The sequence below is a fragment of the Diadema setosum genome, chromosome 8 (assembly GCF_964275005.1).
Source record: "Diadema setosum chromosome 8, eeDiaSeto1, whole genome shotgun sequence".
Lineage (NCBI taxonomy): Eukaryota > Metazoa > Echinodermata > Echinoidea > Diadematoida > Diadematidae > Diadema > Diadema setosum.
In genome coordinates this window covers 21555389-21582917 of record NC_092692.1, presented here as the reverse complement: position 1 = coordinate 21582917, position 27529 = coordinate 21555389, and the positions used below count along the sequence as shown (strand labels likewise).

The following is a 27529-nucleotide window of genomic DNA, read 5'->3' as shown; positions in this document are numbered from 1 at the left end:
TGCAGATGTAGTAGAACACATCAGTGAAAGTTTGAGGAAAATTGGACAATCCTTTGAATGAGTGAATCTGTCATGATTTTTTTTTTTTTTTTTTAAGTTTCAGAGCCGCCATTGCTGGACGAGATCTAGAAGTCTCCAACATTTTGTGACATCACACATGGAAAATGAAATATAGAAATTCTGAAGAAAAATTAACATATATTCACTTTTCTAGCATATTAAAAGAGCATTTAAACTTAATTCTTTCGGGACGCAGAAGGAATGATATTATGTCAGGATACAATGTGTGTAATCCTTATAACCAGCTTTATGTGAATATGGCATTCAAGAAATGGAAACATTTCTGGATTTTCTGACTGCTCTCTGGTATATAGCTAGCCTCTGGAAGTAATTCTTTGGATTTTTCTTTTTGACAGGTTTACTTATGTATTCAAATTGTACAGTATAGGTGGTCTTCCTCTCAGGACCTTATATCAAGCTACTGTAAAACATGATATATTCGCGGCATGAAATTTTCGCGAATTGGAGCCGACAGCCCTTTTCGTGGCATGAAATTTTCGCGAATTGCCACTGGTGTTCAATGCATGTATTGTAGACAAAAACTTTCGCGTGCATTTTAATTTCACGAATTTTGGCGCTCGCGAAATTCGCGAAATTAAAATGCACGCGAAAATTTCTCGTTTTACAGTATTTCATCCATTTGTGTTGGTCGGCATACATTATGTCAATATTTGGAATCCATTTTGCAGGCATTGGTTGTTGCTACAGTGTATGTCCAGCTATCCCTCGAGCAAGCTTTTGAGTTGTCGATAACAAATTTTGTCAGAGATATTTATAAGATTTGAATAAAGTTAGAAATCAAATCTATTACCTTGTAACTACTCCTTGTCATTAGAGCAGTCACAAGTCAGATGCTCATATTTTTTATTTTTTTTAATTTTTTTTTTACGTAAGTGTTCTATTCCGAACTCTTGACACTTTCACCTTCAGTAGAAGTGATGGTTGATGCAATTTCTGTCCTGTATCTTGCATGTGATGGTAGTTCCACCTCACCTCAACTCACAAGACAATGAGGTGCAATATTTCATTGCCTACATTAATCTGTAATTAGTACGTAATGGTCTGTATACCACGAGATGGCCTTGACTTTCTGTGCACAGCAGACACACACACACGCACACACACATGTACTTTAATACACTAATCCTCTCTCTCACTCTATCTATTGCCATTCATACCTTCCTTTCACATTTCCATCTACCAGTTCGTAAAACCATCTGCCTAACTTGTTAGTCCATTTCCCACCATTCTTTTATCTGTTGGCTGTCGGCAGAAGGTCGCATGTTCCTTTTGATATTGTACCTCTGCTTGGAGTGCTTTCAAGGTAGCTCTCCTCATTTACAAATTGTATAAGCCATCTACTTCATAGAAAGATGTGTGAAACACACATAGTACAGGCTAAATAGCTGTAATAAAAGGTGGCAAGTCAATCTTTTTATATTTTTATGATGCCTCCCATCAAAAAGAGAGAGAGAGAGAGAGAGAGAGAGAGAGAAAAGGACCATTAGATTTTAAAGTATTTGATCACACTTCCTATGAACCTTTGTATTTTTCAGATTATCCCAAGCCTCGAAACCAAGGATGTCAGAGGCATTTTAGCTTTAATTTCTCCTTTTTATCATGATTTTGTAATGAGGGTACTATAAGACATGATATATTCATGGCATGAAATTTTCGCGAATTGGAGCTGATGACCTTTTTTGCGGCATGAAATTTTCGCGAATTGCCACTGGCATTCAATGCATATAGTGTAGATGAGAACTTTTGCATGCATTTTAATTTCACGAATCTTGGCGCTCGCGAAAGTTGCGAAATTAAAATGCACGCGAACATTCCTCGTTTTTACAGTACATATTTGGATACGAGTCCTGTGATTGGCTGAAAACCAGTCATGTGATTTGCTGAGACTTGAGTGGTAGTGACACACATCTCTGTGGCGAGCAAGCCGTCATGATGTAGGAGAGGTCATCAGTGTACTAATGACGACTGGAAAGTAAACTCACTGACAGTTGGCTATAGAGATATAAATGCGTGACATAGCAGGGTGGACCTTGACTTGATATGGCAGCATCTAATCAGGATACAGATTGTCATGTGACGTGACAGCATATTGTTTTATAGATGATTTGGAGAAAGGCTCAGACACAAGGATAATCATTTTGTATTTTAATCACAGTGCAAAAAAAAAAAAAATGATTGGAGGCCCCCTTATTTGCCGCAGATCACACATCGCCAAAACAGTCCCTTTGCTTGGTTGCATGTGAAGAACTTTAAAGGGACTGTACAGTACTGGTTGAGGTGGGGATTCATGTTTTGAACATTCCTAAGCGAGATAATGAGAAACCTCTTATGAAATATGAAAGAGTGTGTAAGTTTAAAAAGGATTCAACGTTTATTTGATGAAAATTGGTTTTCAAATGGCTGAGATATCCCAAAAAGTGATGATAATAAAAGGTGACAGGCCACGCCTTTTATTAGGATCTCTTTGTTTCACCTTGTTTTTGGATATCTTGGCCATTTCAAAACCGATTTTCATCAAATAAACTTTTGATACCCCTTAGAATTGCATGCTCTTTGACATCTCATAGAGTGGTTTCTGAATATCTCGCAAAATGTTAAAAGCTAAATCCTCACCTTGACCAGAACTGTACACACCCTTGAACTGTGCATGCCTAAACATTGACCTGAGCATGACCAAAGGCACCTTGTCCCCTGGCCTTGTGTGGCCAGTTGAACTATGGGTCATAAAAAAAAAACCCAAAACATATACATATATATATTTTTAGATGTATGCCATTCACTAGCACGCACAGTGCAAAGCAGGTTTTGTAGAAATTGGGGAAACTTAACAATTTTATAACTCCCTGGTTGTCTTCCAGTTTTAATCAAATTTGTAGTAATATGTTTGTAAATATTGCTTTCCATCCATACTCACTTTTAATGAGTATGGAATTGTCTTTTACTTTAATAGTAACTTCTGAAATTCTACCACGCGATAAACTGCAAAATTTGTAATCACTGAAAGGTGTGTGGTGGCATATTATAAATCAATGCTACTTTCAAGGCATTGAACTCGACGTAGTGTTAAGCCTCTTTGCACCCACTCTGAGTAAGCTTCAAGCACTCATCAAGTCATGCGCTTTGTCAATATGGGCATTCAATCCCAGAAAAGCAACAACAACAACAACAACAAACTATAATGAGCATTCTGTTTGCCAAAACAAATGGTGCTAGAGAATAATTGGGGAAAATCCCATTTTGTGTCACAGACGCGTGCATGTTATCAACCATCAGTCACCTTTAGACACTATCATGAGAAGTATGAAAATTTTGTGGCTTTAGTCGTTAAAATCAGATAGTATCTGTCCTTCCTGGCATCTGAGCATAAAACAAGCCTCCCAAGCTATCAATCTAACCAATGCATTGGAATAATATCAGGATACTAGTAATTCAAATCACATCTTGCATCATATTGCCTTTATTTGGTACAAAAAATAACAAATATGAAAAAAAAAAATGGCACACAGTTTTGATTTCTTCACATTCTTCTTGTTTTTAGAATGAACTGTGTAGAATGAGAATCAGAATGAGAAACAGTCTTAAGGTTGAATATAAATACATGCCATTTTAAAAGCTGTTGCCAAAAGTGTACTGTATACGCCATATATTTCGCGAGTCTAAATTTTCGTGAATCCGGAATTCCCGACAATTTCGCAAGTGGTTAAATTCGCGATCGTGAAGTCCTGCACTGAACGGAGAAGTGTACACGCGTATGTCACATTCACATTGGGATCAGAGTCAATATTTTCGCGTGTCTTTAATTTCGCGAATAGCACCCGCCTCGCGAAATTTGCGAAAATAAAAACCTCGCGAAATATCTGGCGTATACAGTATACTATTACTAAGCATCTGATATATAAGTAAATTGTCATTATTTGTGGTCTGTAGTAATCGTGTACTCATCATCTTTTCTTGTCCTTTGTTTTGTTATTCGTGTCATCACTAAACCTGCCCTACTCTCTCATCATTTCAAGACAGCTAGTTTTCTGTGCTTTGTATTAAATCCCAGGAGTCTATTAGAATGCCTCTGATTGCAGTACATAATGTAAAGCAAGGACTGTATATGTGCATTTTAATTTCGCGAATTTTGCGAGCGCCAACATTCGCGAAATCAAAATACACGTGAAAGTTCTTTTCAACCTAATATGCATTGGATGCCAGTGGCAATTCGCGAAAATTTCATGCTGCGAGAAAGGCCGTGGGCTCCAATTTGCAAAATTTTCATGCCACCAATATATCATGTTTTACAGTATCCTTAATTTCAAATATCAAATATATACGGACCAATGCATACTAGTAGCACAAACACTTTTAACTCTTCTGAAGTTTTATCACTACAGGTATATGCAAGTGAACGATTTCCACCAAACATGTAATTTAGATATGCACAGTCACAGCCACACACCTATACATACACGGTCACATTGACACACACACACACACACACACACACACAAACACATGCACGCATTTGATGTATTTAGCATTAAATCTAATAGAAACATAATGGAATAAAAGAGACAAGATGTCAAATTTTTCAGGACATGTTAGACCCACCCAGGAAATCAGAGCTGTCTTTATGTGTATGAGTGTATCCTTGCAATCAGTCTGCCAATCAGATGGCAATATTGCAATCTATTCTCATCAACTCCTTTGTGGCACAGATATATCTGTACGCCTGGTTGCACCGAGGCCCGGGGAGAGTGGTTATGAAAGCTGCCATTCAATGCGGAATCCTGTGTCTGAATGTCTGGCCGCCGGGAAATTCTGGGAAAAATTAATTTGTGACATTTGACGAGGCAATATGTTTGAAATGTCAGGACTGATTGACCTTTACCCACGCGTGTTGAATTGTGTGTGCGTGAATTTGTCGTGAAATATTATGTGGATGTACATTATATGCCTCATTCCCTCCCCGCAGTTCAGTGCTCCATAACCAATGCAGTGACAGGATTGAAAACCATCCCTCATTAACCCTTTCGGGCCTGCAGCTCTAATTTGGAAAAATTATCATTGAGCTTGGATGTCAATAGCGATTTTGTTGTTGCTGTTGGTTTTCTCATGGACTTAGGTCCATGGTTTTCTGAATCTTTTTCCCCCCAACAGAAATTTCTTCAAGTTCTATGTCTTGTCTTTAAAGGCTATATTCTTACACTGCCAGATATCTGGAGAACTAGAATTATGATATAGCATGGACCTAAGGCGACGGTAAATATATATATATATTTTTTTCCACATGACTTAGAAATTACTTTCTACAGAAGTATGACGAGCTGGTTGCGACCCCCGCGGCTCTTGATGAAAAGAGGGGGTTGGTTCTTAGTGAGCGTCATGTGTTTTTGTGGAGTATCAAGATTGTCTGGGCCATTATTGCTCGTTATTGTTAGAGCCGACCAGACAGTTAGAGGTTGATGTCCTACTGGGATCTGATCATGGCAGGTAGTGGAAGCTCTGGCATTTCCCCCCGAGTCCCTTATCTGCAGTCCCAGCTGATTTCTACCAGCAACTTGATACATCTCTATAAAGATACATATATAATACAATATGATATGATATACATCTATACAGTATGATATATTTCTACATAAGTCTATATTTAATTATATAATATATATTATATAAATAAATTATATTATATCATATAAATGAATTACATGATATATATTATATTTATATATATTATATAAATATGAATTATTTGATATTTATATTATATATATATATATATATATATATATATATATATATACACACACATGCATGTGTACATACATACATACACACACACCGTACACACATACATACATACATACATAAATACGTAGCTTCGTTTGTCTGTTTAACATGTAAATAAGGTTCATCTACTCATGGCAGAATTGTGAATACATGAGAAAGCAAGAGGTATCCCAGTTGACTGCAGGCTGCAGTCTGTTCGCTCCAGTTATGGAGGAAAGTTCATGCCAGTGTATCCACCTCGTATGTCAACTAATGCCAGCAAAGCTATGCCAAGCAACCGCATGAAACATATAGTATGTTTTATATATATACAAATATTCGTGCACCCCTGGACATGTGTTATCCCAGTCAGCCCTAAGTGATGTTTAGTTGATGTTTGTACAAACATTCTACTCCAGTGTTCTGATGAAGAGCCACCCTTGCTGTCTTATGTGGTGATGGTGGGGGGGAGGGGGGGGGGGAGGGGGGGTGGGGGTGGAGGGAGGGGGCTATTAGAAGAGTGCTCTTGTCTTACGAGGGGCAGCAAATAAAATTGTTCTACAGTATGAAGGAACACAATGACCCTGACAGGAATGAGTGTCGGTTGAAAAAAGTTAGATTATGGGTCTATGCATATGTGCTGTCTTGTGAAAATATTTTCATTTATATCTATTAAAAGGTTTAAAGGGAACGCAAACCCAACGAGCAACGTGGATTGAGTGAAAGCAGTAACTTTAGAGTAGAATACATCAGTGAAAGTTTGAAGAAAATCGGACAATCGATGCAAAAGTTATGAATTTTTTAAGTTTTGGTGTTGGAACCGCTGGATAAGGAGACTACTAGAGGTTATGACGTATGAGTGGACAACAATATAAAGAAAATACAAAGAAAATTCCACAAAAATTAATTTTTTATGAAAATTACAAATTCCATCAACTTGATACTGACATATGTTAAGGGTAGCAGTTATTCCCCCTGCTTTTTGAAAGCGGTTAGTCAAGTGCTCTTTCATAATGCTAGAAAAGTGAATTCTTGTTGAATTTCCTTTATATTTTCTTTGTATTGTTGTTCACTCATACGTCATAACCTCGTAGTCTCCTCATCCAGTGGTTCCAGTACCAAAACTTTAAAAATTCATAACTTTTGCATCGATTGTCCGATTTTCCTCAAACTTTCACTGATGTGTTCTACTAAAGTTACTGCTTTCACTCAATCCACACTGCTCTTTGGGTTTGCGTTCCCTTTAATTCCAGAGTGACATCAGTTGAATTCATTTGATACATGAGCCAGTATAGATGTTTTACGAATCAAAGAGAAGTTGATGTAGTCAAAGATGAGAGACAGACTGAATGAAGTAAATTGAGGTTGGGAGGTCAAGCATGATCATGGTCTTATTTCATGTCATAGTGGGGTTTATAACTCCCACCCACCTTCAGAGCAGATGGAAAATGATTCCTATCAAACAGCTGATTATTGCTGGAATGAAACAGAGCAGCCCTTCCTGTTTCTACTTTTTTTGCTGTTGTCATTTCAATGATATAAATAGCTGCATTCCATTATTGCCTTTGTTGTGGGGTGTTTTTTTTTTCTTTTTCTTTTTTTAGTGGCAGCAGCTGTTTAACTAAAGTTGCAATGTTTCTTCACTTGAAATATAATATAATATAAACATAATATTTTATGGCATGACATTATCCCGAAATCAACCATGTGTACAATCGCCCAAACAGATGTATGCTGAATGTTGTATCGGCAATGATTTCAAAGCATTCAGTGGTTGATATATTTAGAAGCATAATTCCCCCCCCCCCCCCCACCCAGCCTGATACAAGTATAGAATTACACTTTCAGTTGTTTTTTTTTAATTGTGAGAATAACCATACCTTGCAGAAAACAATCTATATGACAAGTCAACCTCAAAGTGAAGCTGTTTATGCCGACCGGTATCATGGTGACAACATGAAATGTTTTGTGCTGTAGCGTAGACATGTCTTGATGCTATTCATAGATTTTATGCTTCATTGTGAGAAGACGTAAATGCTCAGATGCTGTGAGTGTAGGTACCAGTATATTTTGTATGTAAATTCAATTGTAGATAGATAGATAGATAGACAAATAGAAAGATAGAGATAGATAGATAGATATATAGATAGAAAGATAGAGATAGATAGATAGATAGATAGATAGGTAGACACAGTAGATAGATGGATAGATAGTAGGGGGTTGAGAGAGAAGGAGAGATATGTACTGTAAAGCAAGAAATATTCGTTCCATGAAAATTGTCATGAAATTTGCTTAATTGCCACTGGTATTTAATGCATATAACGTAAACAAGAACTTTGCATTCATTTTAATTTTGCGAATCTTGGCTCATGCAAAATTTGCAAAGTTCAAAAGTTTCGAAATTTTAGGATTTACACTACACTGACTTATTCTGAACTGTTGACATCCCACAAGCTATCAAGAACTCTGAATACTTACAAACATATCTTACTCTTCCTGCTTAGATCTGTGATTCCTGTACCGCTTTCACATTGCCTAAAAATTGGTGCCAATGTTTCAATAAGACAGTGCCTGGTTGTAACTCCTGAACAGTCCTGGAACCAATGTATTCACGTTGCTTTCATTCTTTTCGATGCAGTCCCGTGATAACGCAATCATATTGAAGAACGTTTTGACCCGCATTTGAGCTCACATTCAGTTTACGCTGACTCATTGCCCCTTGTCGTTTGAAAAAAAAATATATTGCCTGCACAATGAAAATATAGTATTCTAGTCGATTCTTCAGTTAATCTCTTAACTGCATTCTAATTTTTGAAGGCCATCTTTCGTTAAAAAAAAATGACTGGCCCCTTCAATATTGTAAAGAGCAGGGTGTTTGACCTTTCGAACTTTTGCAACGGAGTTGTACCAAGAAGCATTAACATTGTCACCCACCTCAGTACAACTGAAGTAAATTAAAACATTGATACTGCACTGGGACAAGTGGGCAATATGAATGTGGTACAAGTCTCACTGGCGTTATTCATAAAATAGATATTCCTGCTCCTGTGTCCCAGAATAATGATTACCTCTAAGTGATCAGACTGATCTCCAGGGCCTGTATCATATAAGGCTCATTCATACACATTGAAATAGCTTGAGTCGAATCTCGATTCAAATCTGGCCTTTTTGCACTCTGGTTCACACATGCACAGGCAAGAAAAATATTTATAAAAAAAAAAACGGTATGATTTTGCACAGCATTCATGCACACAATAATCACAACTACATGTATTTCAGAAATATCACACTTTCCGTGGTATGTGCTATCCTCACTAATAGTTGCGTTTATTATGTTCACACACATAAAGAAAATATTTTTATGTCACGATTCAAATTGTAACCATTGGTGGCTGGGCATATAAATGTTTGTATATCACCCAGAAAAAAATAAATAAATAAATGAACAAGGTCCTACATTGCTGTACTTTACATCACAACCATGTCGGTGAAAAAAAAAAAATGTCTTGGTTTGTAATACAATGTATACATACAGCAGCACTCTTTTTCTGCCTGCATTTTCTTACACAGTATAAAACATTTCCAATATTAAAAATGTTTCCAGTTACGGGTCACCATGGGTATGGTGCAGTGATATTGTTGCTAATTCAAAGCACCAGTTACTTGAGAAAGATGCCGTGACGAGTTGAGACGAGATACAGCCTTGGATAAATTTTCATCAAGTTTTGTCTACAGGTGTATCCACATGTTACATCAATGATACTGTTCTCTTTGTATCCCTTCCTCTTCATCATTATGTGCTGCAAGATTATCAGACTGTCAGGAAATAAGCCTTTGCCTAATTGAATCATTCTCAGAAGCGCCAGTCGCTAATTGTATTACTGACACTTTGCACCCTTACCCAAGTCTTGAATGTGCTATCTCTCTATTGATTGGCAGATGAGATGTGTTCAATCAATTAATTTGTGTAATAGTGGCAGGCATTTGTGATGGGTGATGTTGTAATGTGTTGGCAAAGTAGCCATATTTAATGGCTGCAGCGAAAGGAAGAATCCAAGCTTTGTTTGCTCATGGTCATCTGGATGTGATAACAAGTAGAAAAGTTATTATACCCCCGCCAAACGAAGTTTGAAGGGGGTATATAGGAATCAGCGGACGGTCGGGCGGTCGGGCGGTCGGTCGGTCGGGCGGTCGGTCCGTTGCAAATCTTGCGTCGCGAACTACTTCCTCAGTTTTCAACCGACTCCCATAAAACTTGGCACAGATGTGTGCCTTGGGTTGTAGATGTGCAAGATGTATTTTTTGACAGTACCCAAAAGTACGTTGCCATGGTAACGGCATATTATGGGCAAAAATGGGTGCAAATCTTGCGTCGCGAACTCCTCCCATAGTTTTTGATCAATTTTTATGAAATTAGGTACAGATGTTCATCTGAATATGTTAATGTGCAAGACACATATTTCCGCAGTGGCAAAAAGTGCGTTGCCATGGTAACGGCATGTTATTGGTATAATATAGGGCAAAATGCTTCATGGCAAAACTGCTTCATCAGTGTTCTTCCAATTCTCATGGAATTCATATTGAATGTTTGTCTTAGGATATAGGTCAGCATGACACATTTCTTGACAGTTACAAAAAGTATGTTGCCATGGTAACACGCTCACATATTATGAGCCAAAATGATGGAAAATTTTGTGTTGCAAACTACTTCCTCAGTTTTTGCCCAATTTCCATGAAACTTGGTACAGATGTGTGCCTTTGGTTGTAGATGTGCAAGACACATTTTTCGACAGTACCCGAAAGTACGTTGCCATGGTAACGGCATATTAATGGCAGAAGATCAAGGAAAGATCTTGCGGATTTAACTACTTCCTCAGTTTTTTGACCAAAGCTTATGAAATGTTGTTTTGACCAAAGCTTATGAAATGTTGTTTGGCGGGGGTATAACCAGTCGCTGTAGCGACATTTCTAGTTCATTCCGGTTTGACCACATGTCATAAAGGTTTCATTGCCAAGTTCAGCTCAATGAGGCTGCCTGCGTGGCCCTAGGTATGTGTAGTTTAACTTTGGTTCCACTACTGCCTCTGTTCATATTAGAAAGAAATATGGCAAGGATGTTAGTAATGGTAGTGAAAAGAAGAAGGAGAGAAAAAAAAAAAGAAGAGCAGAAGGAAGAGAAGAAGGAGCAAAGAGGACTTGGACTTGTAGTCCCACCATTTCATGTTTGTTCTTCTTGACCAAGTCCTTTTCTTCCAAGAAATGTCTTCAATTTCCTACTTTTCTTTCCTTCTTTAATTCTCCATACTCCTAGTTTCTAGTGATACATAATTGGTTTCACTTAATTGCTAAACCAGCCACACAAAAATAACAAGAAAAAAGCGTGAAAGCTTGCAACCAAACAGACACAGTTTCTTGAAAATCACCAAGCTTGCTCGTTGGAATTTAAATGCAATTTATTGATTTCAGAACACCCTTGTAAAGTGCATCATGAAAATTAAAGGGATGGTACAGTATTGGTGGAGATGAGAATTGGGCTTTGCACTGTTTGCGAGATGCCAAGAAGACACTTATGATATAGTACAGAGCATACCATTTTGAGAGGAATTTAAAGTTTATTTGATGAAAATCGGGTTTGGAATGACTGAAATATCCCCAAAACAAAGTAAAACAAAGCGATCGTAATAAAGTGTGGGTTCCACACTTTATGAGAATTGCTCTTTTTGGGATATCTGAGCCATTTCAAAACCAACTTTCATCAAATAAACGTTGAATTCCTCATAGAATTACGTGCTCTTTCAAATTTCATAAGAGGTTTCTCATTATCTCACCAAATTAGGTCTCAACCAAAACTATACGATCCCTTTAATGTACATACCTGCCTGTGGGCAGGTAGTATCCTAGGAATATTCATCACATGCTTTAATTTGCAATGGAAATAAAGTATGTTATATATATAAGCAGTCTATAACTTGAACTGACGTGAAGGAGTAAAAATATGAAATTTGTTTCGAACAAATACCAACTATCTTAATATCCTTACATGGTGTATCACGTAGGGATTGTGATGGAAAGTCAGGCAAGACACATTTTTCAAGAGTAGCAGAAAGTATGTTACCATGGTAACAGCACATCATAGCCCCCAATTCTGAAAAAAGAAAAGCCCTGAGATAAACCATCCAGTTTTGAAGTGATTTAAAAGAAATTTGGCACACATGTGATGTGAGTTTAGCAGTATTGTACTCATCATTTACAGTATATACAATGTTCCTGTAAATTCTCAGCAGTTTACCAGAGCAGAATTGTTTAATAGACAGGGGCACTAAATCACCTTCAGTAATGTTTCTTCTAGTTGTTGCTGGATTTCTATCTAGTATGATATTATTCCTTGCAGCCAACAAGAAACATGCAAACAGCCAGCCAAGCTATTAGTTAAGTCACAGCCATACCAGGGGTGTATCCAGAATTTTTTCGGGGGGGGGGGGGAGGGGAGGGGGAGGGGTCGTGATCATAATTTTTTGGACCTTTTTGCAATGAAAGATAGTATGCGAAGAAAATACAGTAAGGCGCATGCGCGTGCATTCGAATGTCCCTGATAATACTAGCTAGGCCGTACACAGGAATATGTATATATATATTTTTTTTTTTGGGGGGGGGGGGCAAGAGTACTGTAAAACATGATATAATCGCGGCATGATTTTTTCGCGAATTGAAGCCGACAGCCTTTTTTGCGGCATGAAATTTTTGCGAACTGCCACCGGTATTCAATGCGTATAGTGTAGACAAAAACTTTTGCGTGCATTTTAATTTTGCGAATCTTCGCGCTCGCGAAATTCGGGAAATTAAAATGCAAGCGAACATTCCTCGTTTTACAGTATGTTCAATATTTATGGAAAACACTGAAGCGAGGGAGCAGATGAGCAGGATGAGAGTGTGTGGAAAACACAAAGGATATTTTTCATTTTTAGAACTGAAATTCAACAGTGTGGTGCACTTTTTTGGGGGAAATATTTGGAAAGTTGTTAATCAAAAAGCAAGAAATATGCTATATAGATATTCAAGGATAATCTGAATGGCTAAATTGAGGGGTCTGTCACCATTTTTCCCATCTGCGTGTGTCTTCACTGTTTGCTAATAAGTCAGGGGAGATGGACAGAAGGGGAGGGTGTGGGAGGGAGTGTCCCCTTCCCACACAGGGAGCTTTTGCATTTTTAGAACTGAAATTCAATGATCTGGTGCATACTTTGGGGTCAATATTCTATCAAAAATGTCAGAAAAATCAATATTCATAAGAACTATGTGAAGGGCAAGATTGTGTTGTCTGACACATTTTTCTTTACACCATATCTGCGTTCTTTCACTGTGTACTGTCAAAGTCTAAGAACAAGATGGACCGAAGAGGGAGGGTGTGAGCCCACAGAAAGGTGATTTTTCATTTTTTGAACTGAAATCTAAAGATCTGGTGCACTCTTATTCGGGGAAATATTTAGAAAATTATTAATCAAAAAGTAAGAAAAATAGATATTCAAGGATATTAAGAATGGCTAAATTGAGGGGTCTGTCACCTCTCTTTTTTTCCGCATACTTGCGTCTTTACTGTGTGCTATAAAGTCAGGGGAGATATACAGAAGGGGACGGTGTGTCCCCCTCCCACAAGGGGAGCTTTTGCATTTTTAGAACTGGAATTCAATGATCTGGATGCATACTTTGGGGGTTAATATTCACACAAAAAGAAAAAAAATAAGAAAAAAATGATATTTAACAACAATGTGACAGGCGAAACTGTGGTGTCTGGCACCTTTTTCTTAGCGTCGTTAGCGTCCTTTCACTGTTTACTATCAAACTCTATGGAGATGGACTGAAGGGGGAGGGTGTGGGAGGGGGAATCTCCCTCCCACATGAGAAAATCTTTGCATTTTGATAACTGAAATTGAACGATGCGGTGTACACTTGTGGTGGAATATGTTTTGTGAGAACAATGTGAATGTCGTCTATGTCACCTCGTTTTCCGCGTGTGTGTCTACACTTTTTCAGTGGAGATCGACCAAATGGGGGTTAGGGGTTGGAAAAGGGTAATTCCCTCCCACATGAGGGCTCTTTCGTATATTTAGGACTGAAATTGAATGATCTGATGCACATTTTGGTGGAATCTTTGTATAATTGTCAATCAAAAAGGTAGAATAAGGAATGTTCAAGACTAATCTATATGGTATCTTTCACATCTTTTTCCGTGTCTGCGTCTTCACTGGGGATGTGTACCAAGTCTGTGGAGATGGACAGACCAGGGGGATGGTGTTATCCCCCCCCCCCCTCCACCCTTCCACATGAGGGAGCTTTTGCATGTTTATTTAGACTTGAATTCAACTTTCTGCAGCACACTTTCTGGGGGAATATTAAGAATATTGTTATTTTTCGATAAAAAAAGGTGAAAAACAAATATTCAGCACAATGAAAGTGTCGGAATTGAGTTTTTCCCAGTCACTAGCTGTCACTGTATATGGAGGTAGAAAGGGCGGGGAGGGGTCCCCCTCTCACACGAAGGAGCTTAGAACTGCATTTTACAATTGTAATTCAACGGTCTGGTGCACACTTTTGGTGGAAAATTTCAGAAACATTTCAGTAAAAAAGGTCAGAAGATGAATATTGAGGGACAATCTGAATTGCTAAAACACGGAATCTGTCATGTCTTTTTCCGTGTGTGTGCCTTTGTAGTCAATGGAGGTACATAGAGCTAGAGCTCACTGACAGTAACGAAGCTGCAAGGTAGCCTATGTGAGTTCAAACAGTACTAAAGTACTGACCTGACTGGCATGCAGTTCAATTGCTTGTGACATGTCTAGGTTTGTGTTGCTGTTCATCACAAAGTAGACCTAGCCTATAGAGGAAAGGCTGCGCGAATAACTTGCAGCCAGTTGCGCGCGATAAGTTACTGGGAGACAAGAAAATTGATTGCAGCGCGGCTTGAAGCGGATGGCGGACTCAGTGTCACACTGTCAGAATGGCTGAAATTGGGTTAGAATTACATCGAGCAATTGGCGAAGGTTTTTGGACTCTTTGCCGATACCCGGTTAATTTTTTTTTTTTTCATTTAGGTCATTGTAGAAAGGCCCTCAGAAAAAAATGTGTATTTTGCAAAAATGTGGACCTTCCGACATTTTTTTTTGAGGGGGGGGGGGGGGGGGGCGTAAGACCCCCCCCTGCATACACCCACATACATGTATGTATGTAGCAGACTGCTAAACCAATTGTGCATGCTTATGATGGTTGTATAAACTCACAATTCTGTCAAGTGTAGTAACATGGTTTTAGTTGATCTGTTGTTGTTGGTTTTTTGTTGTTGTTGGAATAGTCAAATATTGGCAATTTGATGTAGCGATATTTCCCAGTGAGTGTGGACCGTGGGACTGATTGAGCACCTGTCTCCCATCCAAGGGCGGTCCCGTGGGCCTCTCACTCGCTTCGTGGCCCAGATACCAAGATGAGCTCAGTTCCCTGATGAACGTAGGGCAGAGACTTGAATATCCAGTGTCTTAGGCAGGTATCAACTGGCTGCAGTTTGGGATGTCGTTATTATCTGTGGGTACTCTGAAGTCTATGCGAATTATGTAGGAGAAATAAACGGGAAACAAAGGAAACAATACGAAGCAAAGAAAATGAATCACAAGCAAAGGGCACAAAGATACAAACAAGCAAGCAACAACGTATAAGGATTTTTAAACAATATTTTTTTAATGACAGATACCTAATGGAGCTCTCAATGGCTTCTCCTTTTATTATTCCATCTTGTTCTGTAGGACCTGGAGGTAACTGGTGACAAGGATGACAGCCGCTCCCTGCAGGTCACCGTCCACAAGCGCTCGACGGCGTCGCCCCACGCCAAGCCCGTGCCCCTCCTGGCGGCCCGCTTCCAGTTCGATGACCACATCAGGTGCATGGCGGCCAAGCAGCGGCTGACCAAAGGTGAGGATTGGTGATGACGTCCAATGAGAATCCACCAATGACATGTGCCTCTATCAGTCACAAGACCTCCCTCTCATGCACTTCCTTCATGATTTTTATATAACATGCCTTTGATGGCTTGGCTGTATCTTATGATGCGGGATGCACTATTTTTCTGGGTATTTTGTCTTTCCATGTGTATGTCATCCTGTTGATTTATTTATTATTTTTGAGTGCCAGATGTTGGCTAGAGCAGTCCAATGAAGCAAGCATAGTGTGTGTTTGATATTATAAGGAAAAACTGCCAGAGATTGTTTACTGTATAACGAGGAATGTTCGCGTGCGTTTTAATTTCGCGAATTTCGCGAGCGCCAAGATTTGAAAAATTAAAATGCATGCCAAAGTTCTTGTCTACACTGTGTGCATTGAGTGCCAGTGGCAATTTGCGAAAATTTCATGCTGCAAAATAATCCGTCAGGTCAAATTCGCGAAATTTTCATGCAGCGAGTATATCATGTTTTACAGGAAGTGAATAGTTTAAATTTTGGTCATGCTTTGAAATCTAACTTCATTGTATGAACTTCAGCTTGAGGTTATTCATTCCCTGATTTCGTAAAAGTATGATATCAAAGCAAGAACACAGTGATACCAAATGTTGGAGCCATGGAAAGCTCAGAGGCATATGAAATATTAATTTCATATATTGTAGCCCACTTTGTCCAAATTCAAGGACTCTTCTACATCCCCCATCTCCAACGATGCATTATTGAAAGGTTAAAACATTGAACGTTATGACACAAAATGTTGTGTGTTAATTTGTAAAGGACTTAATTTCTATCCTCCCTCCCGTTTCCTCCTTCACAGGACGCCTCAAAGCCCGCCAAGCTCAGATGGCTTGCCTGGCAGAACTACTCGAGATCCCTCTCAGCCACCACACAGGACTGTACGGCTCCTCCTCCGCCATCTCCCACCATCCAGGCATGGCCATTGCTGTGGGGCAGCCCAGTGCCAAGAGCGGGGCAAGTAGCCCCAGTCCTGCAAGGTAGGAAACATACAACACAATATGATAATAATCAAACAAAAGAAGTGATTACAGTATAGTGGTCAGAGTACAGTGGCGATGATGATAGCAATACATTGTAGTAGCAATAGCATTAGTTGTGGGTAATGCAGCCCGTAGAAGCAGCAGCAGTAGAAGCGAAAGTAGTACAAACCATTAAGATGATATTTTAGAAAAATAGATATGTGATGCCTTGTTGTGAGTATCCCCACTCCAATTCCAAGCACTCTCGCTCGTTTAATTGAATTTAAGATGATAGTAATTGGATCGTTCGTGGGCACGTTCTTGAAGATGCACGTGCACAAAGTCTAAGAAGGTAAATTAGAGTCTGCCATTCCGCGAGAGGATAGTGTTTGCATTATTTCTAGGAAGGCAAATGAGAGTATGTTTAGTTTAGAATCGTGTAAGCTTTAGATTTCATAGCCGTCCAAGCATTCCAAGAATTATTATTTTTTTACCATTTGTGTTTGGTTCTAAGCTTTTCATAGAAAGCCAGAGAGAAATCGCATCCATGGAAGCAAAGACGAAAGAAAACACAGAGGGAATAGGAGAGAGGGAGTGAGGAAAAAATATATGCTTGTTTTTTGTGGTTGATGTGAGATAGGGAGAAAAAAAAAAGAACAAGAGGGAAATAGAGAGAGAGAGAGAGAGAGTAAATGTGAAAATATATTTGTTTAGATACGCTCTAAGGAGAAAGGATAGGGAAAGAGCGGAAGACATACATATTTACTCAATAGTATGATTTCAGTGCTGTTCCCAGAATAGTGCCATGCCAGATTCCAGGTAAGGGAATTATTGCAAACAACCCTGCTGCTCATTTAGGACGCAGCATCTGTTAATATATTATACCAGTATAATATGAGGAAGGCGACGGTGAAAGCGATAAATGCATGAGAAGAAAAAAAAGGAGAGAAAAAAAAACAGTAAGAGAGATATCTTTAATACATTGATTTGCACAACCGAGAAAGGAAGAGCGAGCATATTTGCTTGGATATACACTAATGAAACAGAAGGTTTGTGCAGAGAGTTGGGAGAGAGAAGATGAATTGTATACATAACTGATGGGGCGCAAGGCATGCCCAATATTGTCTCTGCAAGATTCCAGGTTGCACAGATCTGGCAATTAGCAAGAGGCTATTACAATACCCCTCCCCCTTTTCCCCATGTCTTTAAGATATGAGAAACGGAGGTGATCGTCAGAGTTTGGTGGTGGGGGGGGGGGGGATAGAAGAGATAGAGTGAAACAGAGACAGACAAATTAGATACAGAAAGATGAGCTACTCAAACAAAGAATATCTTACCTTTGATCCAGCTCTGTCGTCTTTCCTATCTCTATCATAGTATCTCCATCTCTACCGCCCTCTGCATTTCTCCCTCTCTCTCTTATTCTCACTATCCTCCCCCTCTCTCCTTTCCCCTTTTTCTCTCTCTCCTTTCATTCTCCTGCCATGTATTCCGTCCCCCCACCCCCCCCCCCTTTGCTGGGGCCTCTGAGAGACGTTTTCCAGGAATCGGCTTCCCCTAAAGCTCCCAGGCCGTAGACGCTCGTCTGCAATCAGGCAGGTGTGCCGAGGAGGCTGACAGTCCACCTCCGCTCAGGCAGGTGATGCTCGTAGCTAGTCTCCTCCCGAAGCCGTCACTTTGCTGTCCTCAATACTCTGCCACGCCCCTTTTTTCCTCTCCGACTTCAAGGGCCATTACTGATTCAGGAGGCATGGGAGGCGTGCATTGCTATTGGCAAGTTAAACACACACTCGCACACATACAGACATTTGTATTACCTATCCTGGTCTCTTCATGAATGTTCCGTTCTACTGCTTCCTCGCGCTGTGTCACTGCCCCCCCCCCCTTTTCTTTTTCTTTTTTTTTAGTGCCTTTGTCCCATCTTTAATGTGACTGAAGAGCAGGTTGATTGAACTTTGGAATTCAGGCAACATCTTGCTAATTGATGATGCAAAGATGTATGGGAGTTGAATCTTGAGAAAGAAAGGAATATAGAACCTGAATCCCATCACATACACACACACATAAAAAGGCTGCAGTTAGCAAACAAGTTGTGCAGACGTGATGCATACGAGATCACGCGGGATGCTGAGCAGAAAAAAGAACAAAAACACACACACATTAGAAAAGAGCTCCAGGCTTGCTCCTTATTGGTTGAGAATCTTCTGACATCATGCCTACAGCTCCTTTGCTCGGCCAATCAGTTGATTGCAGTAATCCCCGCCTCATCACCTGAAGAGAGAGAGAGAGAGAGACAGAGAGAGAGACTAGATGCTGAATAGAGCTCTACATTTCGCACTTTGTGCTGAGATGGACATTTCATAGTTACCTACATGTTGTTTTTTTTTTCTTTTTTTTAACTAGTCACACTTGTCTTGTACAGACAAAAACAAGTACAGACCAGACACGTTTAGCAGAGAATAATAAGCAGAGAAACCAGCAACAATGTTAGTGTGAAAGAGAAGATATGTTGTTAATTGTGATTCTAATAGAGTGAAGATAACGGCAATGAAAACTTAAATCAAGCGCATCATTTACAACATCTGCTGTGACATATGTATGTCGGGTCTGTGAACTTGCAAGTGAATGTTGATTGGCTGCACATATCTCGTTGTGTACATGATTAATTTCTACCGCATTGTGATGCAGATGTGCTACATCAAGTGGTTGTAATGTTCACCTCTGTTTACTGAGGGGAAGCCATGAATTTTATGCCATTGCTGGAGATGACATTGCAAAGATTCATGATTCAGGGACAATGGATCGCGCCTTTTCTCACATGCACAAACACCCACATACACAGACACAAAAATGTTTCTATGTTTCTGCAGGCAATTCAGGGATGGTTTTTGTTGCTGTAGTTGTTGTTGTTTATTGTTTGTGCTTGTTTTTTGCTGGAATCCAGAGATAATATCAAAGAAAAAAGAATGGCTGACAGAGCATGTAGTTTTAGTCTATAGGAAATTACATAAAAAAAAGTACGGGAGGCAAGAGTCCTAGTGCTGAAATAGGGGGCACCCGTGGAAAGTGCAAGTACAAGGTAAAAGTCTTACTTGGTGCAGGTTTTACTGGAGTAAGCCAAGATTTTAATTTTCAAAACCTTTGAAGACATCATGAAGTAGATTGATTGGTTGGTAGCTAGCAGGTGAAGGAATTGATTGGTAGTAGCTGGTTTGAGCAGCATACTCTATGTGAGGATAAAGTTAGTGTGGGGAATCTAATGCAGCCGATAATGTTGAGGATGATGGCGGTGCATGTTAGCGACAAGCCGACACTCAGGGGGTCAGGGGAGCAATTGCATCAGCGTAAGTTGAACATGACATTCACACATCGAGTGAGCATACCTCAGCGTGTTGTACATACCCCCAAGGTCAATATGTGACCTTCACATGGAAAGGGAACACTTTTTTTCCCCCTGCTTTGTTTGATTAATGTCACAAATGACTGCAAGATGCCGCCAGCACCCAGAAGTACCTGGAAGAAATGTTTGTCGAGTGTACTCATTACCACAGTACTCATTTTTCAGTGAATAAGGAAGAGTATCATTGTTTGTATCTGAAGAACCATCAGGCATATATACAATTTTGAAGGAAAATTGCAGCATTAGTGGCATAAAGACGTGTGACATAAAGATGTGTGACATTGTCTGAAGGTGGTAACCTTTTCACATGCACAAATGGTTGTCTGCTACCCCACCCCCGTAGACCTAACAGCTAAATTAGCAATCTTCTCACTATGTGTGTGCATGTATGTTCTCCACAAAAGAAGGTCTGTAATAGAAGCCTGTTCAGCTTCAGGTAAATTTCAATTGAAGATGACATTTGACATCTGAAAATTCTATATCACATTACAGTTTACTCTGCTCAAAGGTCTAATGGCTTTGCGAATTGAGTATAGCCCTGTGAGGTATATTCATTTTCTCTGAGTGCTTGAGGCATTTTTCCAGGTTCCACAACATGCAGAAATAAACATTTGTGGGAGAACTAACATTTTGACGGCAGATTCAATGTTGTGTGCAATGTTGATATGAGTCATCATATTAGGCCCCAGGGTGTACTGCCTGCTTTGGTTCATATCTGCTGATTTGTGAGTAGGGGCTTCTCATGCCTGGGTATAGATTTTATGTTTTCTCAGTCTGTTCAGTATTCTTGAAAATGTTGTAAAGTTGTAATATTAAAGGTTTTATGACATACAAACGCATGTTGATTTGTGTTGATTCATGACCTTAAAGGCATAACTTATCATTATACGACTCAGCATAACTTGCATGTTTCTGTGATATTAACATGACTAACAAAAGACTTGGTGAGGGAACATGCAAGTTATGCTCGGTCTTGGGGAGGGTGCAATCCCCAATGCCTTTTGTTAATCATATAAGTACTTTAGCAATGATTGACAGATAAGGTCACAACAAGAATCATGGTTTGGAAGGTTTTTGTGGGCGTATCCAAGTAATCTGAAGAAAATAAAAGAAAAATTATTTAAAAATATATGGATTGTTTCTAGATATTTGTTTCACCTCAGAAGTGATGTTAAGAGTATCATGAATCAACACAAATCAACATGCATTTGTATGTCATAAAACCATTTAAATGCTGAACTGTGTCTGTGCTTGGTCCTGGTAACCTTCGAAGCACTCACCATGCCTTTTGTGGGGGCATGATTCAATTGGAAAATTGCCAGGTGGGAATGCTACAATCTTGTGATAGCCGTATGTTAGATGCAGGAAAAATGCAGATTTTTACCCATTTTTAATGTGTGAAAGGCAGTGGGGTGGGCAGGGATATGTCTCAAAATATTTACCTAATATTCCCCAGGCTGGTTGAAATGTCTCTACGTCCTTTCCCCCTGTGAAGATCAAGGCATATCGCATCATTTGAATGTGAGAGCAGGAGCATGTAAAGTGTCATGTTAGCAATGCATTTTAGTAGATTGATTTACTTAGTCTTGTTATGTTGCTCACAAGCTAGATGATGTAGGGAAAGTCTTTTGTTATTCAATTGTGCCACATTATGGAATTTATATATGGATGCCTATACCATCTTTTTGTTATGACACATGCATTATGAAATTCTGTGAAAATGTGGCAGGCTTACCGCATGCACATCATTTCAGCACACTGGTTTTCAAAGAGGCCCTTTATTTTGTGTGGCTCTTTTCTTTGATAGAAGTAGGCCATGCATGCAGAAAACAAGAGGAGCAAAATCCAGCCAAATAAAAGTAACCAGTGGATTCACAACTCAGGCAGATCATTTTTTTTTTTTTTTTTACCTAAGTTCTTTTTCTCATTGAATTTGCGTATGTGGTGAAAAAATGTGCATGAGTCAGCCAGCATGCAGAGTTTACTGTCCTATTATTAATGACAAATAGAGACAAACCCCAAGAGTTTCTTCTGTTATATTTTTGCCAGCACATTATGCATTCATCCTTAAGGACTTTCCAGGTAACTCATGCCCAATGCGGGGAGCCGGAGGAGCTCCTTGAGGGTGTCCGTGCCAATTCAGTCAGAGCCTTTCAGCCGAGCGAGGTCACGTGACTTCTCTCGCTGCTTCTTTGCGGCGAAATGTCGTGGCACACGGCCACGTACATTATTCACACCCACAGACAGAGGGTGCTACATTTTACCGCAAATGCATTCAATTCTATTAGGAGCTGCCTCTTCTGCAAACACAGAACTAAAAACAAAAATGAAGTTGTTCGGTAATCTTGCGTAGTGTGATGGCCCTGCACTCCGCTGCACAGGAGAAGTATCCTTTCCCGCTGAGATTCTATTTTTATGCCTCAGCCACATAGTGGTGCTAGACATTGCAGCTTTTAATTAATTCATTTTCTTTTTGTTGTTGTCAGACAGTATGTCTAGCCAGCCATACATAATTTTATTCATTCCTACCTTGAGAGTTCCCTTGACAGAGTATGGTATTGTCATTCAGTTTTTTGCATGTATATGTGACTATAACTTCAGGCATCATGGTGAACTGATCGGGTCAAAGGTCATAGCTCATTGACCATAAGTCCAAGATCCTGTTCACTCTTTCAGCAATTGTTCAGTAAGCTTTTGACTATATTTTTACACACAGTACGTATGGAAAATACCAATTTTTAAATAAAGCTATTCACCTGTGTGATTCGGGGATAGATTAGTTGAAGGTCAAAGGTAAGGATGGTTAGATACAATAATATTTATTTAGACAAACATCTACAGAACTGAAGTCAAACATGGTAGAATGTATAAACTGTCGGAGGGACATTTTACTGGCATGATTTGAGGCTACAGCTGTGAGGTAAGGGTCAAATACTGATATTGGCTTCCTTATCACAGTTTCTGTTACGGTTTAGGAATCATTTTTATGCCTCCGTCACGAAATGGTGCCGGAGGCATTATGTTTTCGGGTTGTCCGTCCGTCCGTCCTTCCGTTCGTCCGTAATGAATTTTGTGGACAGCGTAACTAAAAAACCTTTAGAGGTATCCTAATGAAACTTGGCATGTATGTGTATTAGGAGGTGAAGTTGTGCCTATCAACTTTTGGGTGCACATGCTCAGAGGTCAAAAGGTCAAGGTCAAATACATAAAATTTCACTTTTTCCACCATATCTATGCAATGCCTGAAGATATTTTCTTGAAACTAATAGGGCATTCAGCACAAAAAATTTATACTAGAACAGTATAGCTATACCAAAACGGTATAGCTATACGATGAATTTATACGTCTGAACGCTGACTAACGAAACGACGTATAACGAAACGACGTATGGCGAAATGACGGTCAGAGCATCATTTCGAACTAGAACTCAATAAAGAATCAGCATTCCATCGTGTGCATTGTGCGTCTGAACGTATGGCGACCATAGAACGGTATAACTGGGCGGGGCTTAATGGGAGAGAGCACGAAAGATGACCTTGTACCTGTCACTCATGACCATAACAACATGCGCAGTGAGAAACTGCACATGTATACGACGTTTTTCCGGAATGGTCGAAATTAGCGTCTGAACGGTCTATCGGCTATACGATGATTCTTTATACGTCGTTTCTTTATCGAGTTTTGGTATAAACTGGCTTGCGTCTGAAAAGGGGGTTAGTGTATACATGTATTATGCAATTAAGATTCTCTGGTGAAAGTTTGGGGTCATGAGGTCAAAGGTCAAATGGTCAAGTAAAAATATTAAAATTTCACTTTTTTCTCTGTACCTTGGAAATTGTTCAAGGTATCCTCATGGAACATAGTGTATATACATGTACTGACTGGCAGTGATTATCTAGAGAATTTAGGGTTCATGGGGTTAAAGGTTAGGGGTCAAAGGTCAAGGGCAACACTTCAAAATTTTACTATTTCCCTCATATTCATTCAGTGCCAGCAGGATTTTTTTTTTTTTTTTTTTTTTTTTTTTTACACTTGGTGTATGCATGTATAACCCAATAGAGATTCTCTGGGAAGTTTCTTTTTTTTTTTCTTCTTTTTTTTTTTCCCTCAAAGGTCAAAAGGTCAAAGATCAAGTAAAAGTGCTGAACTAACTTTTTCCTCCATATCTCGGAAGTGGCTCAAGTTATCTTGAAACTTACTACATATTTATGCATGTTCTGCCTGACAGTGATTATCTTATGAATTTTAGGCTCAAAGGCCAGATGAAAATGGTAACAATTTACTATTCAATACAGAAATTGCACTTTTTCTCCATACGTACCTTGAAAATTACTCAATGCATAAACTTATGAATGGGTCAAAGTCAAGTTAAAGTCCTAAAATTCCCAAATACATGCTCTCCTATTCATCCAATTAGACCTAGGTCAAGGAAGGTGAACATTCAACACATTTGTGACAACCTTGTCATTTTAATTATTTTGCCAATTTTGTGAAAATGTTATCAAACATTGTCCACATGTACTACGTATAGACCTATTGGGAGAATCATGCATTATGGCGGAGGCATACCAGTCGCCATAGCGTAATTTCTAGTACATTGTCTCTTTAAACTGTGTTCATACAAATATAGCTGTATTATTTGGTGAGTGACAGGCCATGCTCCTTCTGACATTTTTGAGAGTTACTCTCTCATGTATGCCTGTAAAAAGAGCATACCATGAAACTGTAGGTTAGGTGCATCTTACGACTGATTTAAGTGCCTTCTGCTATGTGGAGCTGCATGTGACAAAATCATGGATTTGACTTTTCTGAGAACTTTGTCAGAGTTTTGGAATCCTAGATAAACCAGCAGCTGCCATATGCCCTCCATGCCTCCTAACAGTTGAAAAGATTGTTGCTCTGATAACACTGCAAACCAGAAAGTAAAGGGCTCCTAAAAAGGCCTGGAAAATTGGTAAAATCGTAGATCTCTCTCTAACTTTGTTTTTGTTTTTTGTGTGGTACTTGTCTTTCACTTGGAAAGGAAAACCACTGAAGCAAGAAAACTTTGTGTACTTTCTCGGCGATACACCCCACGGTATGCACTCTGCAGACTAAATTACTCTCCCTCGGAGGTATAAGGCATTTCCAGGAAACTGACATACGTCAAGCATGCCAAGTACAATTTGATTTCGCATTCTAATCGAGTACCCGGAGCCCCGAGCTTGTCTGCAACTCGGCTTCGTAATCGCAGAGGAGGAGAGAGAGTGAGAGCCTCACTAAGAGGAGTGTGCCCACCCCGGTGCAGGAAAAATTCTATTAACCCTCGGCTAAACATGAACTTTTTTCCCCCCTCCACCTTCCCTTCTTTGCTCATTCTTGTTTCAGTGAGGGCATGTTTGTAGCTCCATGGTGAGGGTAAAGCTGCCTGTAAAAGTACAACGCTTTTTCTTTCTGGCAAGGGATTTCAGAGAAGTCCAGATGGCATTTTTGTCATTAGGTGAAGGAGTATGACAGATCTGTTGTGTTCGTTTTTAGGTCGTGATGTGTATGAGGACTGCACTCTCGAATGTGCGTAGAAGTTGGTTCCTCCCCCTCCCCCCCCCCCCCCACCTAGTTGTCTGATTTGCCTGACACTCGGACTTCGGGACACTTTGCGAGTGAATGAAATTTAAGCTGAAAACACGACAAAGATCCGTAGACGTGGGTACACCACATTTCCTAGCCACATCTGGTGGGTGACTCTGATACGGAGTGGATGCGCTCATGTGCTCAAATTTTAAAATTGTGTTCATTGCGTTCATTTAATCTCTGCACTTTGCCATACCATTCCTTTTCTCTCTTTACCCCTCTCTCCCCTTCTTGTTTGTTGTTGATGTTGTTATTTCTATCCTGTGTTTGTAGGTGTATATGTGTGTGTGTGTGTGTGTGTGTGTGTGTAGATTTGTGTTCTTATACTTTCTTTTCCCTTTATTGTCTTCTTTCTATCTGCACTGAGTGGTCAGGAACAGCAAGTGTGTGCTATTTGTAGTTGGCACTTCTTGTCATTTCTTACAATACTACTCTCTAGTGCTCTCTGGTATTTCTGTCATATATCAATTCTTGTTTGGTATTTGTTTTGTCCTTTCTATCTCTATAGGCGTTTTCACATCAGCCCAATAAAAATCCAAGCTCGAAATATTTTCCGCGATTGCGAATTAGAGCGCTATTTCATTTCTTATGCACATCAGCCTGAAGAGGAGGTAGCCCGAATAGCTAAAAATTTTAAGATAGCTAATTCGACAGCTGAGTATGTGCAAACAGCATCAGTAATGTGTGTGCCCTCTCAAAAATTCCTCATGATTTGTGTGCAGTTTGCCTCGATCGATCGGGTCACACACGCTAGGCATGATGGAATTCATCGCGCTAATTTCTCGAGTCGTTTTCACATTATCAAATAGCGCGCTACTATCCCGTTATGTCAGAAATTTCCCGAGTTGGAGTCGAGAAATTTTCTCGATCAGAGCGATACAATTAGCGCGCTAAATTGTGTTCACATTATCAAATAGCGCACTATTTCGCTATCGGGAAAATTTCCCAAGTCAGAAAATAGCGCGCTTTTTCGAAACATCGGGCTGATGTGAAAACGCCTTATGTGTCTTTTCTTCTTTTTGCCTCACTGGCTGTCATGAATGGATAACTCATTTAGCAAAGATTGTTCATCTCATCCCAATCAACCTTCAACATGTAGGCGTCACCTGTCGCTGTCATGTCATTACCACAAACAGTTTATCCATGGGGGCAAGGGGCAACAAGGGGCTAGCGGAGGAAACTTTGATTTCAAATATTCTGTACGAAGGATTTCCAAGTTACAAGGAGGAATGGCTGGTTGAGGCAGCTGTGGGGCAGATCTTTTGGAATTTACATGATATGTGTAGTTGTTTGTAGGATACTACCCCCTCCCCATTAGGCATTGATGAATTCACACTAATTACATCCCATGTTAAGTCTTTTTCATGTCTTTATGTACTTGTATGAGCATGTGTGTGTGTGTGTGTGTGTGTGTGTCTTGGGAGGGGAGATGGTGGAGAGGGAATAACATAGTGACTGATATGATATGCAGCAGCTCCTGTATTATTAAAGGGCTAGTCTACAAGATACAGACATGTCTTTAAACCCCCTTTGTAGGCATGTGAAGAGACCAGCAAGTTTCTCCAACCACATGTGTTTATATTGAGAGGTGCATGTGAGCTGCATTAAAGGGGCATTCCAGACGATTTTCATAATTTCACATCATGTAGTACATAAATCGACAGCTCCATGTATAGATTTGTGGAATTTATTGTGGTCCTTGAGCAGAGAAACCAATAAATTG

At 39.6% G+C, this 27529-nt stretch overlaps 1 protein-coding gene across 1 annotated transcript in view; it reads left to right on the top strand.

Annotated features, from left to right (window-relative positions):
* The window catches only part of LOC140232149 (protein CLEC16A-like), a 242261-nt gene that overhangs the window by 138568 nt on the left and 76164 nt on the right, over positions 1-27529 (top strand). The window contains exons 21-22 of the mRNA XM_072312295.1: positions 15627-15792; positions 16636-16813. Coding sequence (XP_072168396.1) covers positions 15627-15792; positions 16636-16813 — 344 coding nt within the window. The remainder of the gene's footprint in view (positions 1-15626; positions 15793-16635; positions 16814-27529) is intronic.